Below are 21563 nucleotides of genomic sequence, written 5' to 3'. Positions count from 1 at the left end.
CTCGGCAGCCTTCTATGAACCCACGTGCACATGCGAGCGACCTCACCACGCGCACCCACGGCATTTCCCAGGGGGAGGTGGCCCCTCCTCTCCGCCAGCAGTTTGTGAGAAGTTAGAGTTCCCATCAGTCTCCCTCCTGTCCTGCTCACGTACTTGTTTCTTTCAATGGAGACGCTATACACAGGGCTGTGCAGAGTCTCTCGGGTCGTCTGCCCCTAGGGGTCATCTGCACCCTGTGGATGGGTCAGGGGTCGCCTGCGCCCTGCAGAGGAGGTGGAGGGAGTCTCAGGAGGGGTCAGGGTCACCTGCGCCCTGCAGAGGAGGTGGAGGGAGTCTCAGGAGGGGTCAGGGTCACCTGCGCCCTGCAGAGGAGGTGGAGGGGGTCTCAGGAGGGGTCAGGGTCACCTGCGCCCTGCAGAGGAGGTGGAGGGGGTCTCAGGAGGGGTCAGGGTCGCCCGCGCCCTGCGAGAGGAGGTGGAGGGGGTCTCAGGAGGGGTCAGGGGTCCCCTGCACCCTACAGAGGAGTTGGGCGGTGCACCTCTGGACACTGATGGGGTGGGCACCGCGAGCCGCTGCTGTTGTGTCTCGCACCAGTGGTTCTGTGCAACCTCTTGGTCCCCTAGACAAGTTTTCCTTTCCTATGACGTGGGGGTGCTCTGTGTCTCACACTTCTGCACCCCTTTCCAGGGCTGTCTGCTGGACCCGCCTCCCTTGTAGGCAACTGCCCGCTGACCGTCCCCTCCTCGAGTCCCGCCCCTCCCCCTGCCTGGAACCACAGGTAGAAGGCTCGCCTGGAGGGACAGCCCTAAGCATTTGGGCACACACCCTGGAGCCTCGACTCTCCTCTGACCTTGCCCGCGACGCCAGGAGGCCCTGTCACACCTCATGCCTCCCTGGAGAGCCTGCCTTCCCCGGCCACAGCCTCCCATGTCCTGCGACCTCACCTCCGAGATCCAGCCAGCCCCATCCCTCTCGCTCCTCACCACCCGCCCCGCAGCCTCCGCCTCCACCATCCACACAGAGGTGGGGCTTCCTGTGGCTCCCCCATGTGGGGCCTGCCCCCTCCCGCCCGCGGGGCATCCCTGCCTCAGGGCCTCTGCGCCTGCTCCTGTCCCTGGAAGGGCCCCTCCGCTCCCTGACTGACCCTCATGCTCCTCCCCTCTCAGTGCAGCCAGGCCATCTGGCCACAGCTCCCCGGACACTCGCATGGAGTCCTAGTTGACACCGTCTCCTGGAGAGTGGACGGAAGGGTCACAGCCCATAGCCGTGCAGAAGGGGTAACATCGCGGGCACCATCCCCCCCCACCTATATGTGCAGCCCCTTCCTCCTCCCAAGCGTTCGTGTCCCGCCAGCACGAAGCCGCAAAGGCGGTGGGGGATGGGGGGTGGGGGGGGGTGGTTTCATCCATCTGGGAGGCGTCACGTTGACTTCCGGTTAGCAGTTGGCCACGCTCACTAACCCGCGTGAAGAAGGCGTGTCGCTGAGTCTGGAGGTCCACGGGCAGACCAGGAGCGGCTCCCTGCATCACCTCAGCTCCCCAACTGGCTGGGCCACGGAAGCCACTGTGCAGGTGCCCACGGTGCACGACCGAGTCAGGACCCACAGACTCCAAGTCCTTCCCCCAGACTCTGCGAGCCCCACATGGGGCCTCCAACCGTCCCTGGGCCTGGTCCTTCCACTGCCCGACACCCTCACTCCTGCCACCCAGGGGCTCTGCCCATCTGGTCACAATGTCCCGAAGGCCGGGCTCTGTGCTCCACTCAGGGGTGTGGACGCCCTGGGCTGGTGGGCGCTCACCCAGGGGGCCTGAAGGACGGCTCCCCTCTCGCGGTCACTCTCCCGGGTGCTGCTCCGCCAGTGTCCAGGCCCACGGGAGCCACAGTAACTGACGGCTTTACACACCTCACAGTCCCCCCGTCGTGGTGTCCACTCACGTGTTTCAGCATTTCCACAGATCATGCAAACACTACAACCTATTTTGAACGTTCCCATCACCCCAAAAAGAAACCACGTGCCGTTAACAGTCGCTCCTTCTCCCCTCCCCCACCCCGGGAACGACTGCTAATCTACTTCCTGTCCACAGACTTGCGGATTCTGGGCGTTTCCTGAGGAACCACACGCATGCCCGTCCGTGACTGGCTTATTGCACGTGGCATAACGTCCTCAAGGCTCCTCTGGACGGCCGCATTTGGTGCCTTGTCCCTCCAAAGGCTGGTCACAGCCCGCTGGACATCTGCAACACTCTGCTCCCCATCGCCGGCTGGGGGACATCGGGCTGCTCCCACCCTCTGGCCGTTGCGACCAACACCGATACGAACATGTGTGTGGGTTTTTGTGCACAGGTATTTGCACTGCCTGTAACTCCAGGAACGGGACTGCCTGGTCATAGGGCAACTCCATGTTTGGCGAATTTAGGAACCGCAAGTCCCCACACGGCTGGGCCCTTCTGCATCCCCCGCACCATGGGAGGGCTCCGAGGGCCCCATACCCCAGCACCTGCTCTTCCCCGTTCCTCTGGCTACACCCAAGTCCTGGCAGGCGTGAAGTGCCGTCTCAGTGTGAGCATGCCGAGTAAGGGGTCCCCTCTGAGTACAGGCTTTCTTTGCTGATTCCACGCTTACGGAACCTACAGACAGAGTCGTCCCGCAAACAGCAATATTACGTTCCTGCACTGCACGGCCAAACACGGGGCAGAAGACAGGTCCTTGTCAATTAAACTAGTGGTTTTTTTTTTAATTCTCTTGGCCGATTCACATTATAACTCTTCAGCCATGTGAGTCTGCCTTGGCTGACCTGACCTAAAATAAACAACTCCAAAAACATGGAGGGATGGGTACATTTCCCCAACTGTTTAATTTTTATGCCAAATGAGACACAGGAGATTCTTCAACATACTCAGATTTTATACAATTTTATTATTCTACTAACAAAATCATACAAAGACAGGAACCTAAAAAAGGAGCACATGCCATCGCTTTACACGGCTGCGGTCAGGGTCTCACAGTCCACGGTGGGGGTCGCGGTGCTGACATGGGTGCTGCGGGCAGGCGGGGGGCCCAGACCGCAGCCCCACCTCCATCCATGCAGCCAGCTTGGCTTTGTGTGAGCAAGGGTGAGGCCGCGAGCGGCCCCGCTTTCCAGCCGCTGACCGACATTCCAGCCAGTGCGGACGCTGCTCTCCTCTCGGCTCAGGGACCCGGGGCTGGTGGCCCCTCCCCAGGCACGGGAAGGGGACCAAGTTGCAAGGGAGGCGTTTCGGCTGCCAGGTCAGCACTGAAGGAAACAGCACAGCGCCAAGAGCAGCCTGCCCCACCCGGCTGCGGCTGTTTGGCACACACTCTGGCCAGTGGTCGCTCCGAGGGCGATGCTGACCCTCTACGCTGCCCGACTGCTCCTCAGAGGCGTCTGGAAGCACAGGCTCGGCCTCCGGCCTGAACTGAAACCTGGGGACGGGGCTGATTCCCTCAGGAGTCCGTGAGGGCCAGAGGAGGCGGAGGGCCTGGCATCTGGGGTACTTTTCGATTATCACTGAGATGCCAGGTGTTTAAATAAATAAATAGGCCACACAGAGCACGAGGCGCCAATCACGGCACCATCTACACGGAACGTGATCGCGACCCAGAAAGCAGAGACCGAAAGGTAAAGTGCAAAACACCTACGCATCATGGAAAGGGTCTGTCAGCGCCCTGAGCCGGCCACCACCGTCGCCTTGGGCCAGTGGGAGGCGACGCGCAGGCTTCAGCCGGACAGGTCAGTGCTGGGCACTGCTGACACTCCAGAACCACCATGTGGCAGGCCTGCCCTCTCCCGGAGTGTGCAGCGGGGCCCTGGGGTCGTGTCGGACGCTGAACTGCTTGGCGTGGGGACATCTCGGCATCTACCATTTCTGTGTGGCACCCTGGGTCCTGGCACACCCACCTGCTTGAGGTGCTGACGGCCCAGGGTGCCTGCCGAGCCAGCCATCAGTGCTTGTGAAGGGATGCGGCTGGGTCCCGGCTGCAAACACAGCGTGGTTTCCTGTGAACATCCCGGACGGGGAAGAACTGAGACGGAACCACCGACGAGCCGGCAGGTCCAACCAGGGACGTTAATTCCAGAATCCAAAGGCAGAGCACGTGGCCACTGCCCCTGGGCTCACTCTGCTGGAACCAGATGGCCAGCTGTGCCCAGGGCACTCGAGCCGCCCTCAGGAGCACATGGAGCACGAAAGGCGCCCACATCTTCCCTTCTCAGTCACACGCTAGTTCTCGGCCTGGACAGGAGAGCCCCCGGGGGTGTTCTAGAAACTTCTGTAGGAAGCCACGCCGCAGGTCAGGCAGCTGGCCAGTGGATGCTGTGGCACCGTCCCGCCGGCCTGGCAGTGCCCGGGAAGCCGAGCGTTAGGAGTAGATGGTGATCACCTCCCGGCCACTGCCCCTGACAAGGAGGACCCTGTTGAGCCCCTCGGTCAGGACCTCGAGGAACTCCATGTCTGGGGGGCTGGGTTAAGGACACAGCTGATCCCACTGGGTGTGTGGCTGAAACAGGAGGGAAGTGACTGTATCTACTCAGATCCCGTGTCCAGTTAGGACTGGGACTGAGGAGGAGCAAGGCCGAGGCAGGGAAGCCAGGCCCAGGTTCTGGGGGAGAAGGGAGAGACCCAGGGACCCCACCCTACACAAGGCCTCAGCCAGGCTCGCTCAGCCCACACCTGCAGGCAGCAGGACCCGGAACTGAGCAGTCCCCCGCCCCCACCCAGGGGCTCTGGGCACAGACCCAGCAGGAGGGACCCCTGGATGATGTGGCCACTGTCCACAGAGACACCCAGATGGGCCAGGAAGTCCTGGTCACCAACAAAGCACAGATTCCTAAAGCGTGTGGTCAGCTTGAGGTTTAAAACCAGGCTGGCTGCTCACCACCTCCCAGCTCCCTGCTTTCTCCTGCCCCGAGGGGAGGGCGGGGGCTGTGCCCAGGAGGACGGGTTCCAGGCTGCATACACCCCAGCAGCACAGGGACCTGTCTCCTGCACCCCAGGGCAGCAGGCATGTGTTCAGGGGCTGACCTATGACCCTCAGGATCATGCCTGGCAGCCTCCCACCCCAATTGACCAGGAGGGGCCGGGGGCCCATGTGGGGAAAAGGTACAGCCAGGGGACACGCGGAGACAGGCTCAGAGTGGAACCACCAGCAGAGGCGCCCCAGCTCTGTCCAGTCCTGGCAATGGAGTAAACACACAGGGCGCCCCACAGCCGTGGGGAAAATGCCCAGGATGGGAGTCAGCTGGCAGGAGCTCAGAGCCCAGGGCCCAGGGTCCTGGAGCCGGTGCCCTGGGACCACGCCACAGAGGCAGGGTCGGGGGTCAGTGATGTGGCGGCTGCCCTTCTCCTCTGGGTGTTTGGGGTCTGGTCTCCATGCCTGTGTCCACCCCACTCACCACCCTAATTCCTGGGGCTTCCCTACGTGCCGCATGAAGGGCTCAGCACCAGGAACGCCAGGTGCATTTACCACCTGCTTCTGCGTGCACTGCAGTGTCATCTATGCTGCCCCTTCAGCCCCCGCACTGACACCCCAAAGTCAACCGGGCTGTTCACTGAGGTTCGCAGGCCTGGCTCAAACGCGGCCTCGTTTCTTCAAACACCGAGACAGAGACCACCCCCCGACACCTGCCAGCTCCCAGATGCACCACTACCGGCCACAGAGGGACAGAGCGGAGTGGGGTCTGCTCCTCTGCCTCGGTGCCTGTCCGCCCACGGCCCCCACAGGCAGCCCAGGCGCGGAGGCTGTCATCCAGGTGACCCCAGGCTGGGCCCTGTGTGCACACTGACGTCAGGTAGGCTTCAGGGACCAGTGCTCCCAGCTCGAGGGGGCCCCACAAACAAAAAGAGAGCCAGCTGCCACCTTATCACAGGGAAACACAACGACCCTGCCACTCACCCGCCCCAGCAGGCAGCACCCAGAAAGGATACAGTTCTCGTCCCCCTGCCGGTTTTTGGGGGGCCCCGGCATGTTCAGTAGGACCAGCTGGGCGTCCTGGGACTTGTTGAGCAGGACATCGTTGAGCTTCACGGCCGTGTGCATCCTCCTGACGTTGCACTGGTTCCTGTGGGAGGGAGCCGGTCACAGGGCGCCAACCACTCGCGACTCTGGGCCGAAGCCGCGTGAGCCCCGACCCATGCACCTCCCCCTTGTTAGGAAGGGTCAGGCGAAAACAGTCAGGATTCTGACGGAGTCACCCCGCAGAGAACACACAAGGAGTGAGTCCACGTGAGAATCGTGACGCAGGCCGGGGCAAGTCACGCAGGAAGGAGGCGGCTTTGCCTCCACACGTTCTAGACGAAGCATCACTAAGCCGCCAAGCTTCCACATCTATGCGCAGTTCTCCACACAGAAACGGGGGCCTCCCTGGCGGAGCTCGCCATCCGGGCGCAGAAAGGCGCTCACACGCGGACAGGCCCAGAAATCTTCTCCTTTGAAACCCTGGGCATCGCAGCTGAACCTGCTCCAGATGCTGCTTTGCGATGGGTCTGCTAACGGAGTGCACGCGGCAGCTCTCACGCTTCCTGACTCAGGCTGGGGACGGAGGGGACCTCAGCTACGTGCGGAAAGGAAGGCCCAGGCCCCTCCACCCGGCCACTGCCGTCTGAAGTCCTGGAACCGAGCTGGAGATTCTGGCCGGGAATGCGGCTCATGGGGCAGGCGCTCAGGCAGCCACTAAGAGGGTCCACCCAGCCCTCCGCGCCCCCGGACACTGCCGCTCACGGCCGGCGGCTGAACAAGACCTTCCAACCTTCAGTGACACAGACCTCATGTCTGCATCCTCGCTAACCACCCGGTTCTCCACACTCCACGAAGCAGGCGGGGCGCCCACTGTGCACTGAGTCGCTCCCCCAAATGTCCCGGGCAGCCCAGGTCCAGCAGCGGCCCCAAGGGAGGGTCCCCACCAGGTAAGATGCGGGTGCTGCAGACCTGCGCCCACCGGTACGCCTGGGCACCCCCAGGTCTCCTGTCCTCCTCGTTTAGCCCATGTGTCCCCAGTCAGGTGGCCGCGGGTCCCTTCTCCAGCAAACTGCATCCCAGCAAGCGTGCTGTGGACACTGGCCTAGGAGACACGAAGGCCTCAGAGGACCACGCCTCCCTCTGTGTCAGAACACTCTGCACAGGGGCCAATTCTCGGGTCACACACAACGGAATCCCGGCCAGCCACAGGGACGGCAGCCTGGCGCTTCGGCTGCAGCCCTTCTCAGAGCAGGTCACCTGGGCCCCGGACACGAGAGGAACAGGCAGATGGACAGAGGCGGCCACATGAGGGGTCAGGGAACGGCCTGCAGGACGGACGCCTGGCCACAGCCTTTGATCAACTCAATACTTAAGCCAAACAAATCCGATTGTAACCACCAGTCAGAGAAGGAAGACGGGGAAAGGAATTCTTCATTTTCCCTCTCCAATTTCATCAGATAAATTACAGACTGGTCTCCGGCCACGGCATAATCGGGGTCTTTCATCACAAGAACCATGAGTCAGTTGCCTGGATACACCACAATTACCAGTGAGTCTGGGGACAACAGCAATTCTAGAAACGCATGTGTGTGATATTAAAGGATCTCTTAGGAGTAAGAGTTTGAAAACACCTATAATCTTAAATCCGAGGTCTGGGTCTGGTAAGGCCTGGCTCCAGGGTGACGTGCTCCATGGAGGTCAGAGAGACAGGGACGGGGGCCCAGGGTGGTCTCGCGTTTCCAGAAGCTAGTAGAAACCCGCCTCTGTTCCCCGACAGCCAGTCCTGAATCCTCAAAGCAAGGAAATGTTCATAACTCTGCTGCCTCTGGCGGAAAAGACCCTCAAGACAGGGTTCCCTGAGGCTGGGAATTAGAGTCCGTGGGGCCGGGGGGGTGAGGGCCGGGCAGAGGAAGGGCTGTGGCTAATGTGCCCACGGCCAGCAGGTGGGCAAAGTGAGATTTCTGTCCCTCGGCTGCTGGTGGCAACACTCGAGGACAGCTGACGAAACAGACACAGATGGGAAAGACACACACGACACAGCCAGGGGCCTGGCGACACCTGAAGTGCCCCCACCCTGGGGACCACATGGTGAGTCACGCACGTGTCACCGAGGGGCTGACCTGAGCACGTTCCAGAGGCTCCCACTCTAACCCACGAGGACAAGTTGGAGAAGTAAGGTCCTGTCCCCAGCACTCAGCTCCTGAGTGGAACCTCAACCTCACACTCAGTTCACGCCCATAAGACAGCCTCCTGCTGGTTCACTTTCTCCTGACTCTCCAGGTCTGCTGGGGTCCAACCCATGACCTCGCGTGAGTGCGCAGCCAACACACGGTAGACGTGGGGGCCCTGACCGCAAGCCTGTGCAGCACGTAGGGGATGAGATCTCAGAGGCCCCGACTCAACAGAGTCTAGGGGAGAAACCCTATTCCTGTGTCTGTGTGTTTTTTCAATTAATAGACTTTATTTGGGGAACATTTTTAAGTTACGGAAGAACACAGAAGGCACCGAGTCCCACGTACCCTCCTCTCCCAGCAGCTTCCTGACACATCTACACCTCCTGCCCCTCAGCGGACCAACACCTGCCCATCTCCCGCAGGGTGGGATTAACTCAGGGGCTAAACCACCTGGTCCCTCGCTCGGCCGTGAGTGTTGCCCCAGCTGCGGCCGCCGCGGGGGAAGCACCAAGAAAGTTAGTGAGGGAGGAGTGGGGAGGGCGAGATGGACAGACGGACAACATGGCCTCGGGGCAGGTCCCCAGGACGCCTTCCGACCAGCCCTGGACCCCTGGCAGTGGGCCTAAGCCACGCAGGTCAGACCAGGCACAGGGATCATCCACGTCCCTTCCCACACGGGGACTGAGGACGCGGCCTCCTCCAACTGAGACGGCATCTGTTGGGGGTCGGGGACACGCTGAGGTTCTGTGTCTGCGCCTCGACCTCGAGAGACATGGATGAACTAGCTGACAGCCACCAAAGCAAGGCTCCCCTCCGCTCCGGAGCGGGCTCAGGACAGACCCCCCCAGGCCCGGGGTTTACACATCATTTAGAGAACAAATTTCAGAGGTGTGCCATGAGCCACTCTGCATGGAGGAGAGCGAACTAGACTACTGAGAGCTGCAACGGGGCAGGCAAGCTCCGCCTGCACACAGACATGGACACACGGGGCCCTGCACACACACATGCGTGCACACGCACGGGGCCAGGCATGCACACATGGGGACACATGCACACACGCGGCCATGCACACGCGGTTCACAGGCTACACTGCCCGGCGTGCGAGGCGACCAAGCCTGAGAGGCGTCCCAGTAAAGCGAGCAGACTTACAGGTTTCCCCATTCTCTACAAGGGAGAGAAAACACAGAGAAGACGTCACTGCAGGAGAGCACATGATGCGCACTTGGAAACAACACTGGGCTCATCGAGGCCACCCTCTTCCGGCCAACCTTGGTCCTCCTCGACCAGGGGTCTGCTGCTCGGGGCCCAAGGAAGCCCCCAGCCCTTCCTGACAAGTCGGGGTTTTTGGTCCAGCCCCACCACTGAAGCCCCTGTGAGCTCCCCCATCCTGGGACCCGAGGGGGCTGCTAAATGTGACTCAGCTTGGGACCCCTCCCTGGGGCCCAGCTACATCACCTCCCCCACGGCACCTCTGCCAGCCCGGTGGGGGCTCAGCTCAACGCCACGGGTGGAGCCAAGGCCACAGCCCTGACGGGCAGCCTACCCTCTGGGGGATCAAGGCTGGGAGTGTGCGTCCATCCAGAAGCCCTGACTTCCAGCTGCCCTGAGACCCACCGAGAACCCAGACAAGCCAACTGCACAGCTGACTCGCTGACCGGGGCTGGCTGACTGGCCTGAAGCAGGCTAGCCCTCGCCCAGTTCTGTTCTCCCACAGGCCTGCTGATCTGCAGGTGTGGGCCTGTGGCACTTTATCGGGCAGTGAAGGGGGCCTGTGCCCACTGCTGGGCCGGTGCAGCAGGACCTGCCACGTGGGCCTGCGGGCGACACTCACGGCTTCAGAGTGAAGAGGTCTTTGAACCCGGACACACCGGGGTCTCTGTTCTTGGACTTCTCAGCAATCAGCTTCTCCTTTGTCCAGGTCATCTGCACCTTGTCTGGCGTGGACGGCGGCTGTGTCTTGCCGGCTGCCGCAGAATGGGAGGCGGTGTTCCTGTCGTGGATGAGCTGAGCCTGGCAGGAGAGCAGGGGCAGCAACCGACTCAGCAGCCCAGCAGGTGGTCTCCAAAGTCCCCAGGGAGGAGAGGAGCACGAGAAGAGCCACGCTGGCCCCACGGCACCGAGAGGGCTGCATGACCCCCAGACCCGGGGACCCCGCACCCGCCCTCCGCATGTCACCCCAGTGCCACGCCCACCCCACTGGTCCCCTGCTCCTGAGCTTCCAGAGCAAACCCATCGGTTCCTGCCCCGGCTGTGAGAGCACTGAGAAAGGACCCAGGACCCCACATTGATGCGAAGGGACGTTCACGCCCCAAAGTCTCCACACTTGACCTAGCTCCACACATACGGCCTCCACCCCGGACCCGCTCATCCATCTGTCCACTCACTCATCCATCCCCTCATCTGTCCATCCACTCACTCACTCACTCACCCATCCATCCACCCTTCCTCATTCATTCATTGCTTTGTTCATCCATCATTTACATATTCATTCAGCCATTCACTCATCCATTGATTCATCCATCCATCCTGTCACTCATGGCTCACCTGTTCATTCATTCATTCCTCCATCCATCTCCTCATTCACTCACCCATTAACTCATCCATTCATCCATCCTCTCACTCATTCACTCACCCACTCACCTATTCATTCATCCATTCATGCATACATCCATTCATGAATACATCCACTCACTCATTCCCTCACCCACTCACCTATTCATTCATGCATACTTCCACTCATCACAGCACAGGGGTTGCTGGGAGCTCACATTCTTGGGGTGGGGCAATGAACCCATGGGGTTTGGGGAGGAACAGGGTGCAGAGAGAAAGAGCTACAGGGCCACACAAGGCACCCAGGAAGCCCGTGTACCGAGAAGGCACTGACTGATGGCCAGAGAGAGGCGGGGTAGGCCTGTGGGAGGAGGGGCGCTCAGGGCAGAGGTCTATGTGGCGAGTGTAGAGGTCACCCAGGCGGTGACAGGGTCAGACTGCGGGGCTGCAGGGCCGCGTGGAGATGGGGTGGAGCCTGGGGAGGGTATGAGTTGGCTCTGGGCACTCGCTGTGGCTGCTGGTTGAGGGTGGCGGGCACAGGTGGAGGGTGGCCAGCTGGGCCTCCACGGGGCTCCTGGCAGGAGATGATATAGGAGGGACCACGCGCGGCTAGGATGGCCAGGTGGATGCTGGCTCTGCGCAGGCCTGGGTGTGCGAGACCAGGGGCAACACAGCCGCTGACCCCAGCCTGGGCGTGACCTTGAGCCGTGTTGGGGACAGGACGTGGAAGCGGAAGTCACGCCACCTGGCTGTTCGTGAAACCCGATGTGGAGAAGACGTGCTCCGAGTGACAAAGGCCCTGGGTGGCACACAGGGCCTGGAGGCGCACAGGCCAGTGCACACAGATGGACACACTGCACCTTGTCACAGGGTCCCGCGTGATCCCCATGAGACCGACCACTCCCGCCACATCACGGGCGACTGCACGAGGGGTCAGTGTGTCTGCGCGCACCTCCCTCTCCCGCTCCGTCTTGGACAGCTGCATCTGCTTCAGCATCTGGGACCTCTGCTCCATCATCAGGGTCTTCTCATACGTGAACGCCGAAATGTCGTTTTCAACCTGGAAGGTTCCAGAGCCCAGAAGTAAATACCACGTGTACAAAAACGGCGTGTGTTCACTGAACGCCACCTGTCTCACTCGGTGTTTGAGCGAGGGCTGAAACAACGCGAGCGTGTGTCCCGGGCGCCACTCCTCGCCTCGCGGTCCTGCCCTCCGCCGCCTCAGAATTCCGAGCCCCCAGGAGCCGCCATGAGCATGCGTGAGTGTGAGCGTGTAAGTGTGTGCAGGGGAGCGTGTGCAAGTGCGAGCAGCTGTCACACTGAACACGCTCCCGCCTCGGCCCCACGCCCTGCAGGGCCGCCGTTCACTTACATGCGGGACGGCCCGTGGAGGAAAACGTGGCCCCCACAAGCTAACCCAGCACACGTGGTGTCTGGTCAGGGCACTGCCCAGCGGTGGCCCCGACTGCACAGACCTGGGCACCAGGGACACACGCACAAGAAACAGGAGTCGCTCTCTGTGCCCAGAGGGGAGCTGACGCCTGCGCAGGACGGGACTGTAACTCGTCCGCTGACCGCGGAGCTCGGCTCCTCCCCTGACCACAGGCCTGTCCCTCGGCAGGCAGCGCTGGGCCCTGCCTGCATGGGTGGGGGCCGCCATGCCGGCTGCAGCACTGCCGGCCCTCACAGGCTCTGAGGGGCGAGCAGCCCGTGCGCCTTCCGTGGGGTCTGCGCGCCCGTCTGGCAGGGCCAGGGTACGGGCTCACTGCTCCTGCGAGCGGGTCCCATTCCCCCAAACTCCCAACGACTTGCCGTGTGGGGAAATCAGCTTTTACGCATTATTTCTGCCTCAGGCCAGTTGACTAAATTTACTAAGTTCTATTTTTTTGGTTTTCCAGATATTTAAATCATACACAGAAAAAAATCATGCCCACTTCCAATACTTAAGGCTCCAACATCAACTTCCAGAAAACAGGGTGGCTGGGGATGCCCCGCCCGTGGAAGCCGTGGGACACACTGGCTCCGTGGTCACGGGGAACTGGTTCTGGCGCGGGTGCTCTCACTCCATTGACCAAGTGTCTGTGTATTCTTCCCTGAGTTCACTATGCAACTGATTCATTTTAAAGGAAAGTTTTAGCAAAAACCCCAACCCTCCGGCACCAACACTTGGTGGTCCATGCCCCTGACACGGTCTTTCTAAGCTTCACAGATGGGGCACCGTCTTCCTTCACAGTGACCCGATTTCTTACCGCGAGACTTCAGCCTCTGCCCCTGGCTTCCCCACCTCATTAATTTTCACATCCCCTGCAGTGGAGCCCCCCGCTTCCTGCGGACAGTGCCCTAGAGACCCTGGCCCCGGGGCCACAGGTGATACCCTCACTCTCTATGAAGAGGGTCCCTGACTCACAGAAGCCCACGTGAGAGAAGGATCCTGGACCGGTTCCATCCTGGGGGGCCCTGGAGGGGGGCTGGCCTGGCGAACCCCCCCAGGAACAGCAGGATGGGGAGGAGGGGCCTAACTGACCCAATTGTAGCCGGTCTGCTCACAGGGCAAGGCCCGCCCTCCACTCAAGGTCAAGCAGGGTCGGCACCAGGCAGGGACAGGGGTCTGCTCTCACTCCACAAAGGCGATGCAATCAGGCTCCTAACGCCTCGACCTTTGTACTTAAACCTGATCTGCCTTCGTGACTGAACTAGGCAGGGCTGTGATTGTAACAATGTTATTGTCAAACCAACCACACCCACTGCCCGCTTAGAAAGCGGAATGCGACCAGAGGCTGTGAAACCTAAGAACCACAGTTACTGCCCAGTTGTGACACCGATGCCACATCTCACGGACGTGGCCCTGCTGTCCAGGGCCCTCCTCGAGGGCATGGCCAGGGCATCCGCCGTCCTAACCCACATGCCTTAAACCACGTGAAATCCCAAACACAGACAGGCTAGGCCGATGGATGCTGACAGCGAGGATGGGGGACAGCAAACGGAGGTGGGAGCTGCCTGGGGACCTCCCAGTGGCCGAGGTCGGAAGGACACGACTAGTAAGATAAACAGCGCGGTACAGCATGCGTGCAGAGCAGCACGAGAGGCCACCCTGCAGACGCACACAGGGAGGTGACCACACCCGGGGGGCCGTCCAACAGGGAACGCTACTCCCCCACAGGAAGCGGAGCCTGACCCCCACCCCACGCCCGAGGGAAGCTGGTCTTGGGACACACGTGTGAACATGGAAATGCCGTGATTTCACAGCGAGGCACCTGGACCGCAGGTTCACGCACCTGTGACGGGTTGACCATCACGTCCCCCTTACAGGACACGCTGGGAGGGCTCACTCTGACGGCTTCCTCCCGTAAACCCGTAAATACAGTCAGGAGAAAAACATCAGAAAACCTAAACCGAGGGACATTCTACAAAAACCCAACCTCCTCGAAACTGTCAGAGTGACAAAAAGAAGAAAGTCAGAGACTGTCACAGCCCAGAGGGCACACGGCGGCTAAATCAGGGTGGGTCCTGGACGGGACCCAGGGCAGGGGGACCCCGGGGACACTGCATGACGCTAACACTCTGGGGTGCAGCCCACCGCTGTGACCACCGCAGTTAGTGCAATGTCAGCACAGGGCACGCGGGAGCCGAGACGGCCTCCCAAATCGACACTGCGGCACAACTTTGTTGGAACACAATGGCCCACGGTCGCCCCCGTGCCCGCACGCCCTCACCATCTCCACCACCTCCACCTCCGCGCTGATCCTGAGGTGGTACAGGAACATCTGCAGGTCCTTCTTCATCTGGATGCTGTTGTCGTCCACCTGGGCCACCGTGAAGATGCGCATCCGGCACTTCCTCCACACCTGGGGGCGGGGTGACGCTGTGAGGCCCCAGCTGCCCGGCATGGTGCTCCCGGCACCACTGTCCCCCACTGTCCACCTCGTCACAGAGACCCCCCCCAGTGCCCCTGTGTGACCCCCAGCCCCCATGACCCCTGGCCCCTCATGTGACCCCCCGCACTCCTGTGTGACCCATCCCCTCATGACCCTTGCCCCCACCTAACCCCTGACCCCCCATGACTTGAGACCTCGATGACCCCTGGCCCCCCCATCCCCATGTGACCCATCCCCTTGAGACCCCCGCCCCCACCTAACCCCTGACCCCCATGACCCAAGACCCCGATGACCCCCAGCCCCCCATGTGACCCCCCACCCCGGTGTGACCCATCCCCTTGTGACCCCTGCCCCCACCTGAGCCCTGGCCCCCCATGGGCCCTGCCCCTGTGCGCCCCACCTTGTGCTGCCGCAGCAGGAAGGGCAGCAGCATGAGCAGGCCCCCGTCGTGCACGATCCACCACACGTCGATGTTCCCGTCGCTGAACCGCTCCTGGTTTTGTGGAAACAGGTCCACGTTCTTGGCCACCAGTAGGGCCTGATGCGCGGCCGTGGTGTCACGGACGGTGTCTGTGGGAGGCAGGGGTGGTCACTGGGGCCTCGGCAGAACCACAGGCCCCGTGGACTCGCCAGGCACCAGCGAGCGAGGGAGGCAGCCATGGGCAAGGCCGCAGGTCCCCGCAGAGCCCCCACCCCGGGCCAGGCGCCGAGGGCAGCCCTCGCTCCACCAGCGACTCCGCTGCCCGGCCAGAGGGGCGCAGGGTGGCCAAGCGGTACCTCCCCAGGAAGTGCCAAACTAGGGGCAGGGCTGGGAGGACCGAGGGTGTCTCAAGGTTTTCAAATGGCCGTTTGCTTCTCAAGCAAAACAGCTCAGTCGGGGCCTCCAACGGTCTCCTGGAGCCGGCCCTTGGGCCGGTGACCCTGAGACCCAGCAGGCCTGTGGACCCCGCACACAGGCCTGGGGATGCTGCTCACCGACGAAGTTCTTCCAGGAGAAAGGGTTGTCCTCCTGCTTCCAGGACGCGGGCCAGGCCATGAGCACTGTGTTGTGCTTCATGCCCCCTAGACCAGCCGACTGGATGAGGTGGGACATGCCATCCCGCAGGTTGGAGGACACCACCAGCTGGCAGAAGCCTTTGGTCTTCTCAGCTCCCATCAGAGACCGGATGTTCTGAGGGGACAGGTCAGGGGGTCGGTGCCACTGCACCAAGGAGCAGGCTGGGAGCAGCAATGCCAGGACCTACCCACCCACCACGAGGCTGCTGGGGTGGCGACGGGCAGGTCCCACACCCACATCACTGCCTCACACAGAGGCCACAGGGTTGACAGGGGCGTGGCCTTTGGTCCCTGAAATTTAGGCGTGGGCCTGGTGCTTGAGTGGACAGGCTGCCTGGTGTGCATGCAGACACACGTGTGCAGGAGAGCAAGGTGAAGGCCCTCGGGACACGGCGCGAGGCGGTCCCCTATACAGGATCTCCACCATCACGGGCCCCACCACCTCATTCGGACATCTCGGACCCTGGGCTATACGCCTGCTCCTTGAAAGCTTTGCTAGAACGTGTCCAATCTAACAACTCTTCCAAGGACTGTGGCCCCTCGTGCACTCAGGAAAGGAACACAGGCACGGGCCACACGCCCTGCCACGGGCAGTCACTGCCCTCTCTGCCTTGCACCAGGCCTCTTGACGGGGGTGGCTTGGTTTCAAGGGTAGGCTGACACACAGTGACCAACGACGCGCCTTTCATGAAAGTGATGCCACTTGTGGACACTGGGCTTCTCTGTGGCCACGCTGACCAGCCCTGGGGGGCCGAGGCTGGGGGCCCCTTTGGTGGAGCCATGAACCACAGGAGCCTTGCAGCCAGACACCAGGTGGAACCGTCCTGCTGGATTTCAAACTCGCTCGGGAAAGCGACCTTTGACTCCTGGATTTCTGCCTCGCAGAATGGGAGCCTCTCTCCCTGCCTGACCCCACTGCACTTTGATTGAATACAGACTATTTGTTTTGAGTTTGACATCCCCAAGGACGATGACGCAACACCTAAGTCCACGGCTTACAGTCAACCCTGCAGAGTCTAAACCAGGGGTTCACGATCAACAGTGGTCAAGCCCGAGCCCGAGGGTTTACAATGGCACCAAAAGAGGACCGCTGGTGCCCTTGGAGATGGGAAGTAAAGGGGCCCGCCTGCCTCCTGCCTTCCAGCTCACGCTGAACCCAGAGACGCTGAAGGCCCAGGAGGGCAGCTCTCTGGCTGATCGAGGCCCGCCCTGAGCCGTGCCGTCTCCCCCAGTGAATGGCCTGAATCTGGGGGGGCTGGGGGCAGCCCCGGTTTACAGACACACGGACGGCAGAGGGGTTGTTCCAGGACACTCGGTCAACCCAGACATGCACACGGCAGGCAAAGGAGCTGCCGCTCAACCCGCAAGCCAGGAGGAAAGAGCCACCTATGGAGCAAGAGGCCTGGAGACACGCATAGCTGGACGGGAAGGCCTGCGTGAGTCCCACACATGCTGGCCGACAAGGAAGGGAAGAGAAGATGTGACACAACGGGGAGGCAGGACACTGCCTGGCACAGCCGATGCTGAAGGTGTCGAAGAGCTGTGGTCAGAAGGTCCAACGACGAGAAACTCCTGTTTCAGAGACAGATCTGGACCCAGCTCAGGACGCAAGGATAGGAGGCGGGGACACAGCACACAAAACACGTTTCAGGGAGTCAGGGACGAAGACATGCTGGTTTCACCTTCGCGAGCGGCCCGGGCCGCAGACCCAGCCCCCCTACCCCACATCTGCCACCCGGTCCCACCTCCTCAGCCTGCTGGGCTTCAGCACGCTTGTCCAGGTAGGTGCCCTCCAGCACGGAGCCCACGATGGTCAGCCCCTTGCCAGCCTTGAGCTGCGTGGTGAAGGACAGCAGGCGCGGGTGCTTGACCTGCTGCTCCGCGTCCAGGTTCAGCATCACCAGCACCTGGGGCCTGTGAGGGGACAACGGTCACCAAGACAACACATCACACACTTACTGATGGCAGGACGGACCAACAGCAAGCTGCCTGCCAGGGACCAAGAGGCATGGTGGGCATCTGCTGGCCAGGCGCCACCTCTGGGTGCGTGTGGGGCGGGGGTCAAGGGGGTTCCAGCGCCAATAAAATTCCATTTCTCTGAGGCAGCCCCTCCCCAACCTCCTCCCAGAAGTGAGAGGACGGACAGCCGACCGTCACAGGCAGACATCCTCGGTCCGCGGCATCTGCGGCAAGACCCCAGCAGCTGAGTCCACCCCATCCCCACCCACTGCACCCCAGGCCCGGCTCAGGGCCCAGCCCACCCTCTTGATCTCTCATTAGCGGGTGGTCAGATTCGAGCTGATCACGCCCAGGCCGCCCCACTGTGGACTGACAAGGCGCTGGAAGCTTCTAAGACAATCGTCTCCTAGTAACGGGGCCGCGGTTTCTCCCCTAAAGTCTGCCTTTGGAAAGGGGCACTCCGTGGGTCACACGGCATGAGGTGGGTCTGGGGGCCCCGGCACTCACCTCCAGTTCTTGGTGTGGGGGGGCCCTTGCTCCACACGCAGCAGGGCATAGCGGGCAGCGTTCAGTGACAGCCCCCTGATGCCGTCACCCCACTCCTTCTCGGCCCTGCGAGGAAGCAGCAGTGAGGTCCACCTGCAGCACACCCACCGGGACCGCTGGGCAGCCCCGGGGGTCAACGCTGGGTCTCTGCAGTGCTTCTGTGACAGGAGGGGGCTTCCCAGGCCGGCCGAGCGCTGGACGGGGCAGGACGTGGGGAGGGGGTGGGATGGGGAGGGGGGCGCAGCACTGGCACCTGTGTGTGGGACCACAGTGGGAGGCAGATGGGGACGCGGAGGAGAGCACGTGGGGAGGAGACCCTGCGGGGCGGCGGGGGCCTGGGCAGAGGCGGCTCCACGAGGCCCAGCCTCACCAGCAGTAGCACAGGGACCCCAGACCCTCCTTCCAAACCACGAGAAAGAGCTGAGGGGACTGCAGGCAGTGTCACCCACCCCCAGCCCGCCCTACAAGGCCCCACCACCCCCACTGGAGGGGCCCGGGCGGCTGCAGGAGATGCCCCAGTGGGGGACCGGGCAAGGTGACACATGCTGTTGCAGCCATGGTTTACTTGTCTGTGGTAGGCTTTTGGAAATTCTGAATCCATCAAGTCAGTGCCATCGTCAAATGGATTTCAAAGTTGCCAAAAATCTCAGCATAAAAAATTAAGGCTACTATACAAGGACACAGATAAATCTCAGGACGTATCCTAACAAACACAGAACCTGCAGAAAACAGTGACCACGCAGCTCTCGCCCGTCAGCACAGTGGCCTGCGGCAGACAAGCTCACAGGCAGAACCTGGCTCCGCCCGCGTGCAGCTCCCGAGGGGAACCTGGGCTTCACAGCTCGGCTGCCGGAGCTCCCCGTGCGCCTGTCCGCGGGGAGAGGGACCCCGACGCGCCCGAGCCGAGGGGCCCAACAGCCCCGGATACGAGACCCGGGGAGGCCCCACTGCAGCGAGCGCGGGTTCGCCACGCACTCACAGAGGCGGCGGTGGGGCACGGCCCACAGTGCTCACCCTCGGTACTCGATGTACTTGTAGATGCAGCCGGCTATGAGCATGGCAAAGAGGGCGTAGTACCAGGAGCAGATGAACATCAGCGCGAGGCACAGGCTCATGCCGAGGAAGGACAGCGTCCTGCAGGACACACAGCTCACGCACCGGCCCCCATGTGGCCCCACAACTCACCCACCAGCCCCGCACCCAGGGCCTCAAACTGGCATGTGAACAGCTGCCTCAGAAACATTACTGGTCTCTTAGTGAAAATCCTTCAGCTACTCTGAGAAAACAGCAATGACAACTGGCAACCGGGTCCTCTGCCCCCAACCGTCTCCAAGGGCTGAGATGACCCCACGACTACGCTGACCACCTGCTCGGCTCCCCTCTGGACCTGGAACAAAACGGGCTTCATGTGTCCCCCCAGAGCACCCGACGCACTGGGAACACGGACGGCCAGCAGCCCGAGATCCCACGCTCGGATCCAGGAGAGCCGAGGCTGACCGAAGGTGGGATCCACGTGGCTCGGGATGCCCAGGTGACCCAGGCTGACAGACACAGAGCCCTCGTCAGCTTGGCCGGGCTCATTCTGGAGGACGATCAGGGCCCCATGTGGCCTGGGGACTCAGGGGCAGCTGCCTTGCAGACCTGCTGTGTGTGCTGGGACCCAGGGGGCCGCCCTCGGGGGGCTCAACAATGGTAGTACTTGTGTGCACTGGGACCCAGGGGGCCGCCCTCGGGGGCGCTCACCAGTGGTAGTACTTGAAGCGCGGACGCCAGTTGGGTGTGCGCAGCAGGGTCTGCACAGCGCAAGCCAGGTTCACAAACATGTAGCACATGAGAAAGAACCTGGGGACACAGGGAGCAGCGTCAGGAGCTGGCCAGGCCCCACGGTGGGCCCAGCAAGCTGCCCGTCCTGTGGGAGCCCCAGCCCTCCACCTCCCAGTGAGCCCACTCGTCCACGTCATCCTCCCCTCCTGTGGGGTCTCCCTGCCCCCCTCATCCACGTCACCATCCCCTCCAGTGGGGTCTCCCTGTCCCCTTCATCCATGTCACCGTCCCCTCCCGTGGGGTCTCCCTGCCCCCTTCATCCATGTCACCGTCCCCTCCCGTGGGGTCTCCCTGCCCCCTTCATCCATGTCACCGTCCCCTCCCGTGGGGTCTCCCTGCCCCCTTCATCCATGTCACCATCCCCTCCCATGGGGTCTCCCTGCCCCTTCATCCATGTCACTGTTCCCTCCCGTGGGGTCTCCCTGTCCCCCTCTCATCCATGTCACTGTCCCACAAGTTCCTGTCTATTACTTGTCCTCTGAGCACACGGCCAGCCCCGGAGCACAGGCCTCACGTCCCCCTGGAGGTTGACAAGCGGCAGCCACACTCCCACAGCCTGGTCCCCACATGCCCCCCCAGCGCCCGCGGCCACTCACATGGAGAGGATCGGGGCCACGCTGTCCAGGGAGGCAATGAGGATGCCGGTCTCGCAGATGAGGGCCGTGAGCAGCAGGGCCCACGTGGGCTCCCCGTTGGACTTCCCATGGCCGAACACCTGCAGGGAGGACAGCACGTGGGCTGGTGGCCGAGCGGCAGGGAGCCACAGGGACATCTCACATTCGGGTGAGAAGCCTCGCCAGTCGGGTCCAACCCAACAGAGGTCTACGAGATGCAACCAGCAGAAACAGGCTTTCATGGCACATCCTGGACCTTATTGGCCGGGTCTGCAAAGAAAACCCGACACCCAGAACCTATGAGGGCCAACAGTGCCCCGGTACCTCAGACCCAGGACCCACGCAGAGCACCAGCCGGGGTGCAGGGCGACACCCCCATGTGTTAGACCGGGGCTCCTGGGATCCTGAGGGCAGCCTCAAGGGGGGAGGAGCGGGTCCCCACAGCGCACACCTGCAGGGAGAACCCCGCAAGGACCTCATAGCAGGGCACCTGGAGCCTTCACCACAGCCACGTGGGGCAGCAATTTCCGGAAGGCCACACTCCGCCCCAGGCACACCAGGCTTTTAAAAGCTTGCTCTGCCACACTGTCTACTGGCAGTGGTCCAGGGAGGGGACACTCAGAGCACGTTGCAGACACAGAATAAAGCATGAACAGACTCCATGATGCGGTGCCACCCAGCAGAGGCTCAGGGGGAGTCGGGGGACAGGCATGGGGGCTGCCCATGAGGCCACCTGCCCCAACACATGCGCCCATGCTCCTGACTGTTATACACAATCCAGCATGGGCTCTGTGTGTCAGCGCACGCTCCACGACCTCACCAGCAGCTGAGCCAACAGACAGAAGCCACAAAAGGTGAAGAAACCAGAAGCGGCCAGAATCAGTTTCAGGAAACAAAGGTGAAAAGGACAGATCGCTGGAGCCGCGAGGACCAGACCATGACTGCCACGTTCATCAGCCTCAGGCCTCAGATACTCAATCAACAAACAC

General features: G+C 62.0%; 1 protein-coding gene across 7 annotated transcripts in view; it reads right to left on the bottom strand.

The window, feature by feature from the left end:
- Positions 1-2896: 2896 nt before the first annotated feature.
- The window catches only part of SLC12A7 (solute carrier family 12 member 7), a 100455-nt gene continuing 81788 nt past the window's right edge, over positions 2897-21563 (bottom strand). For 4 of the 7 annotated variants that reach the window (XM_070519891.1, XM_070519894.1, XM_070519896.1 and 1 more), the window contains exons 13-25: positions 20557-20675; positions 19880-19978; positions 19151-19270; positions 18098-18202; positions 17377-17545; positions 15551-15746; positions 14976-15145; positions 14414-14545; positions 11653-11760; positions 9982-10160; positions 9300-9314; positions 5946-6079; positions 2897-4472 (exon numbers count right to left, since the gene is read on the bottom strand). In XM_070519891.1, the coding sequence (XP_070375992.1) occupies positions 4381-4472; positions 5946-6079; positions 9300-9314; positions 9982-10160; positions 11653-11760; positions 14414-14545; positions 14976-15145; positions 15551-15746; positions 17377-17545; positions 18098-18202; positions 19151-19270; positions 19880-19978; positions 20557-20675 (1638 nt within the window). In that variant the 3' untranslated portion in view covers positions 2897-4380. The remainder of the gene's footprint in view (positions 4473-5945; positions 6080-9299; positions 9315-9981; positions 10161-11652; positions 11761-14413; positions 14546-14975; positions 15146-15550; positions 15747-17376; positions 17546-18097; positions 18203-19150; positions 19271-19879; positions 19979-20556; positions 20676-21563) is intronic. The other 3 variants (XM_070519892.1, XM_070519890.1, XM_070519893.1) reach the window with 1 other exon arrangement.

The sequence above is a fragment of the Equus asinus genome, chromosome 10 (assembly GCF_041296235.1).
Source record: "Equus asinus isolate D_3611 breed Donkey chromosome 10, EquAss-T2T_v2, whole genome shotgun sequence".
In the NCBI taxonomy this organism is placed as follows: domain Eukaryota; kingdom Metazoa; phylum Chordata; class Mammalia; order Perissodactyla; family Equidae; genus Equus; species Equus asinus.
The sequence above is the reverse complement of the archived record's forward strand: the minus strand, read 5'-3'. Positions and strand labels throughout refer to the sequence as shown.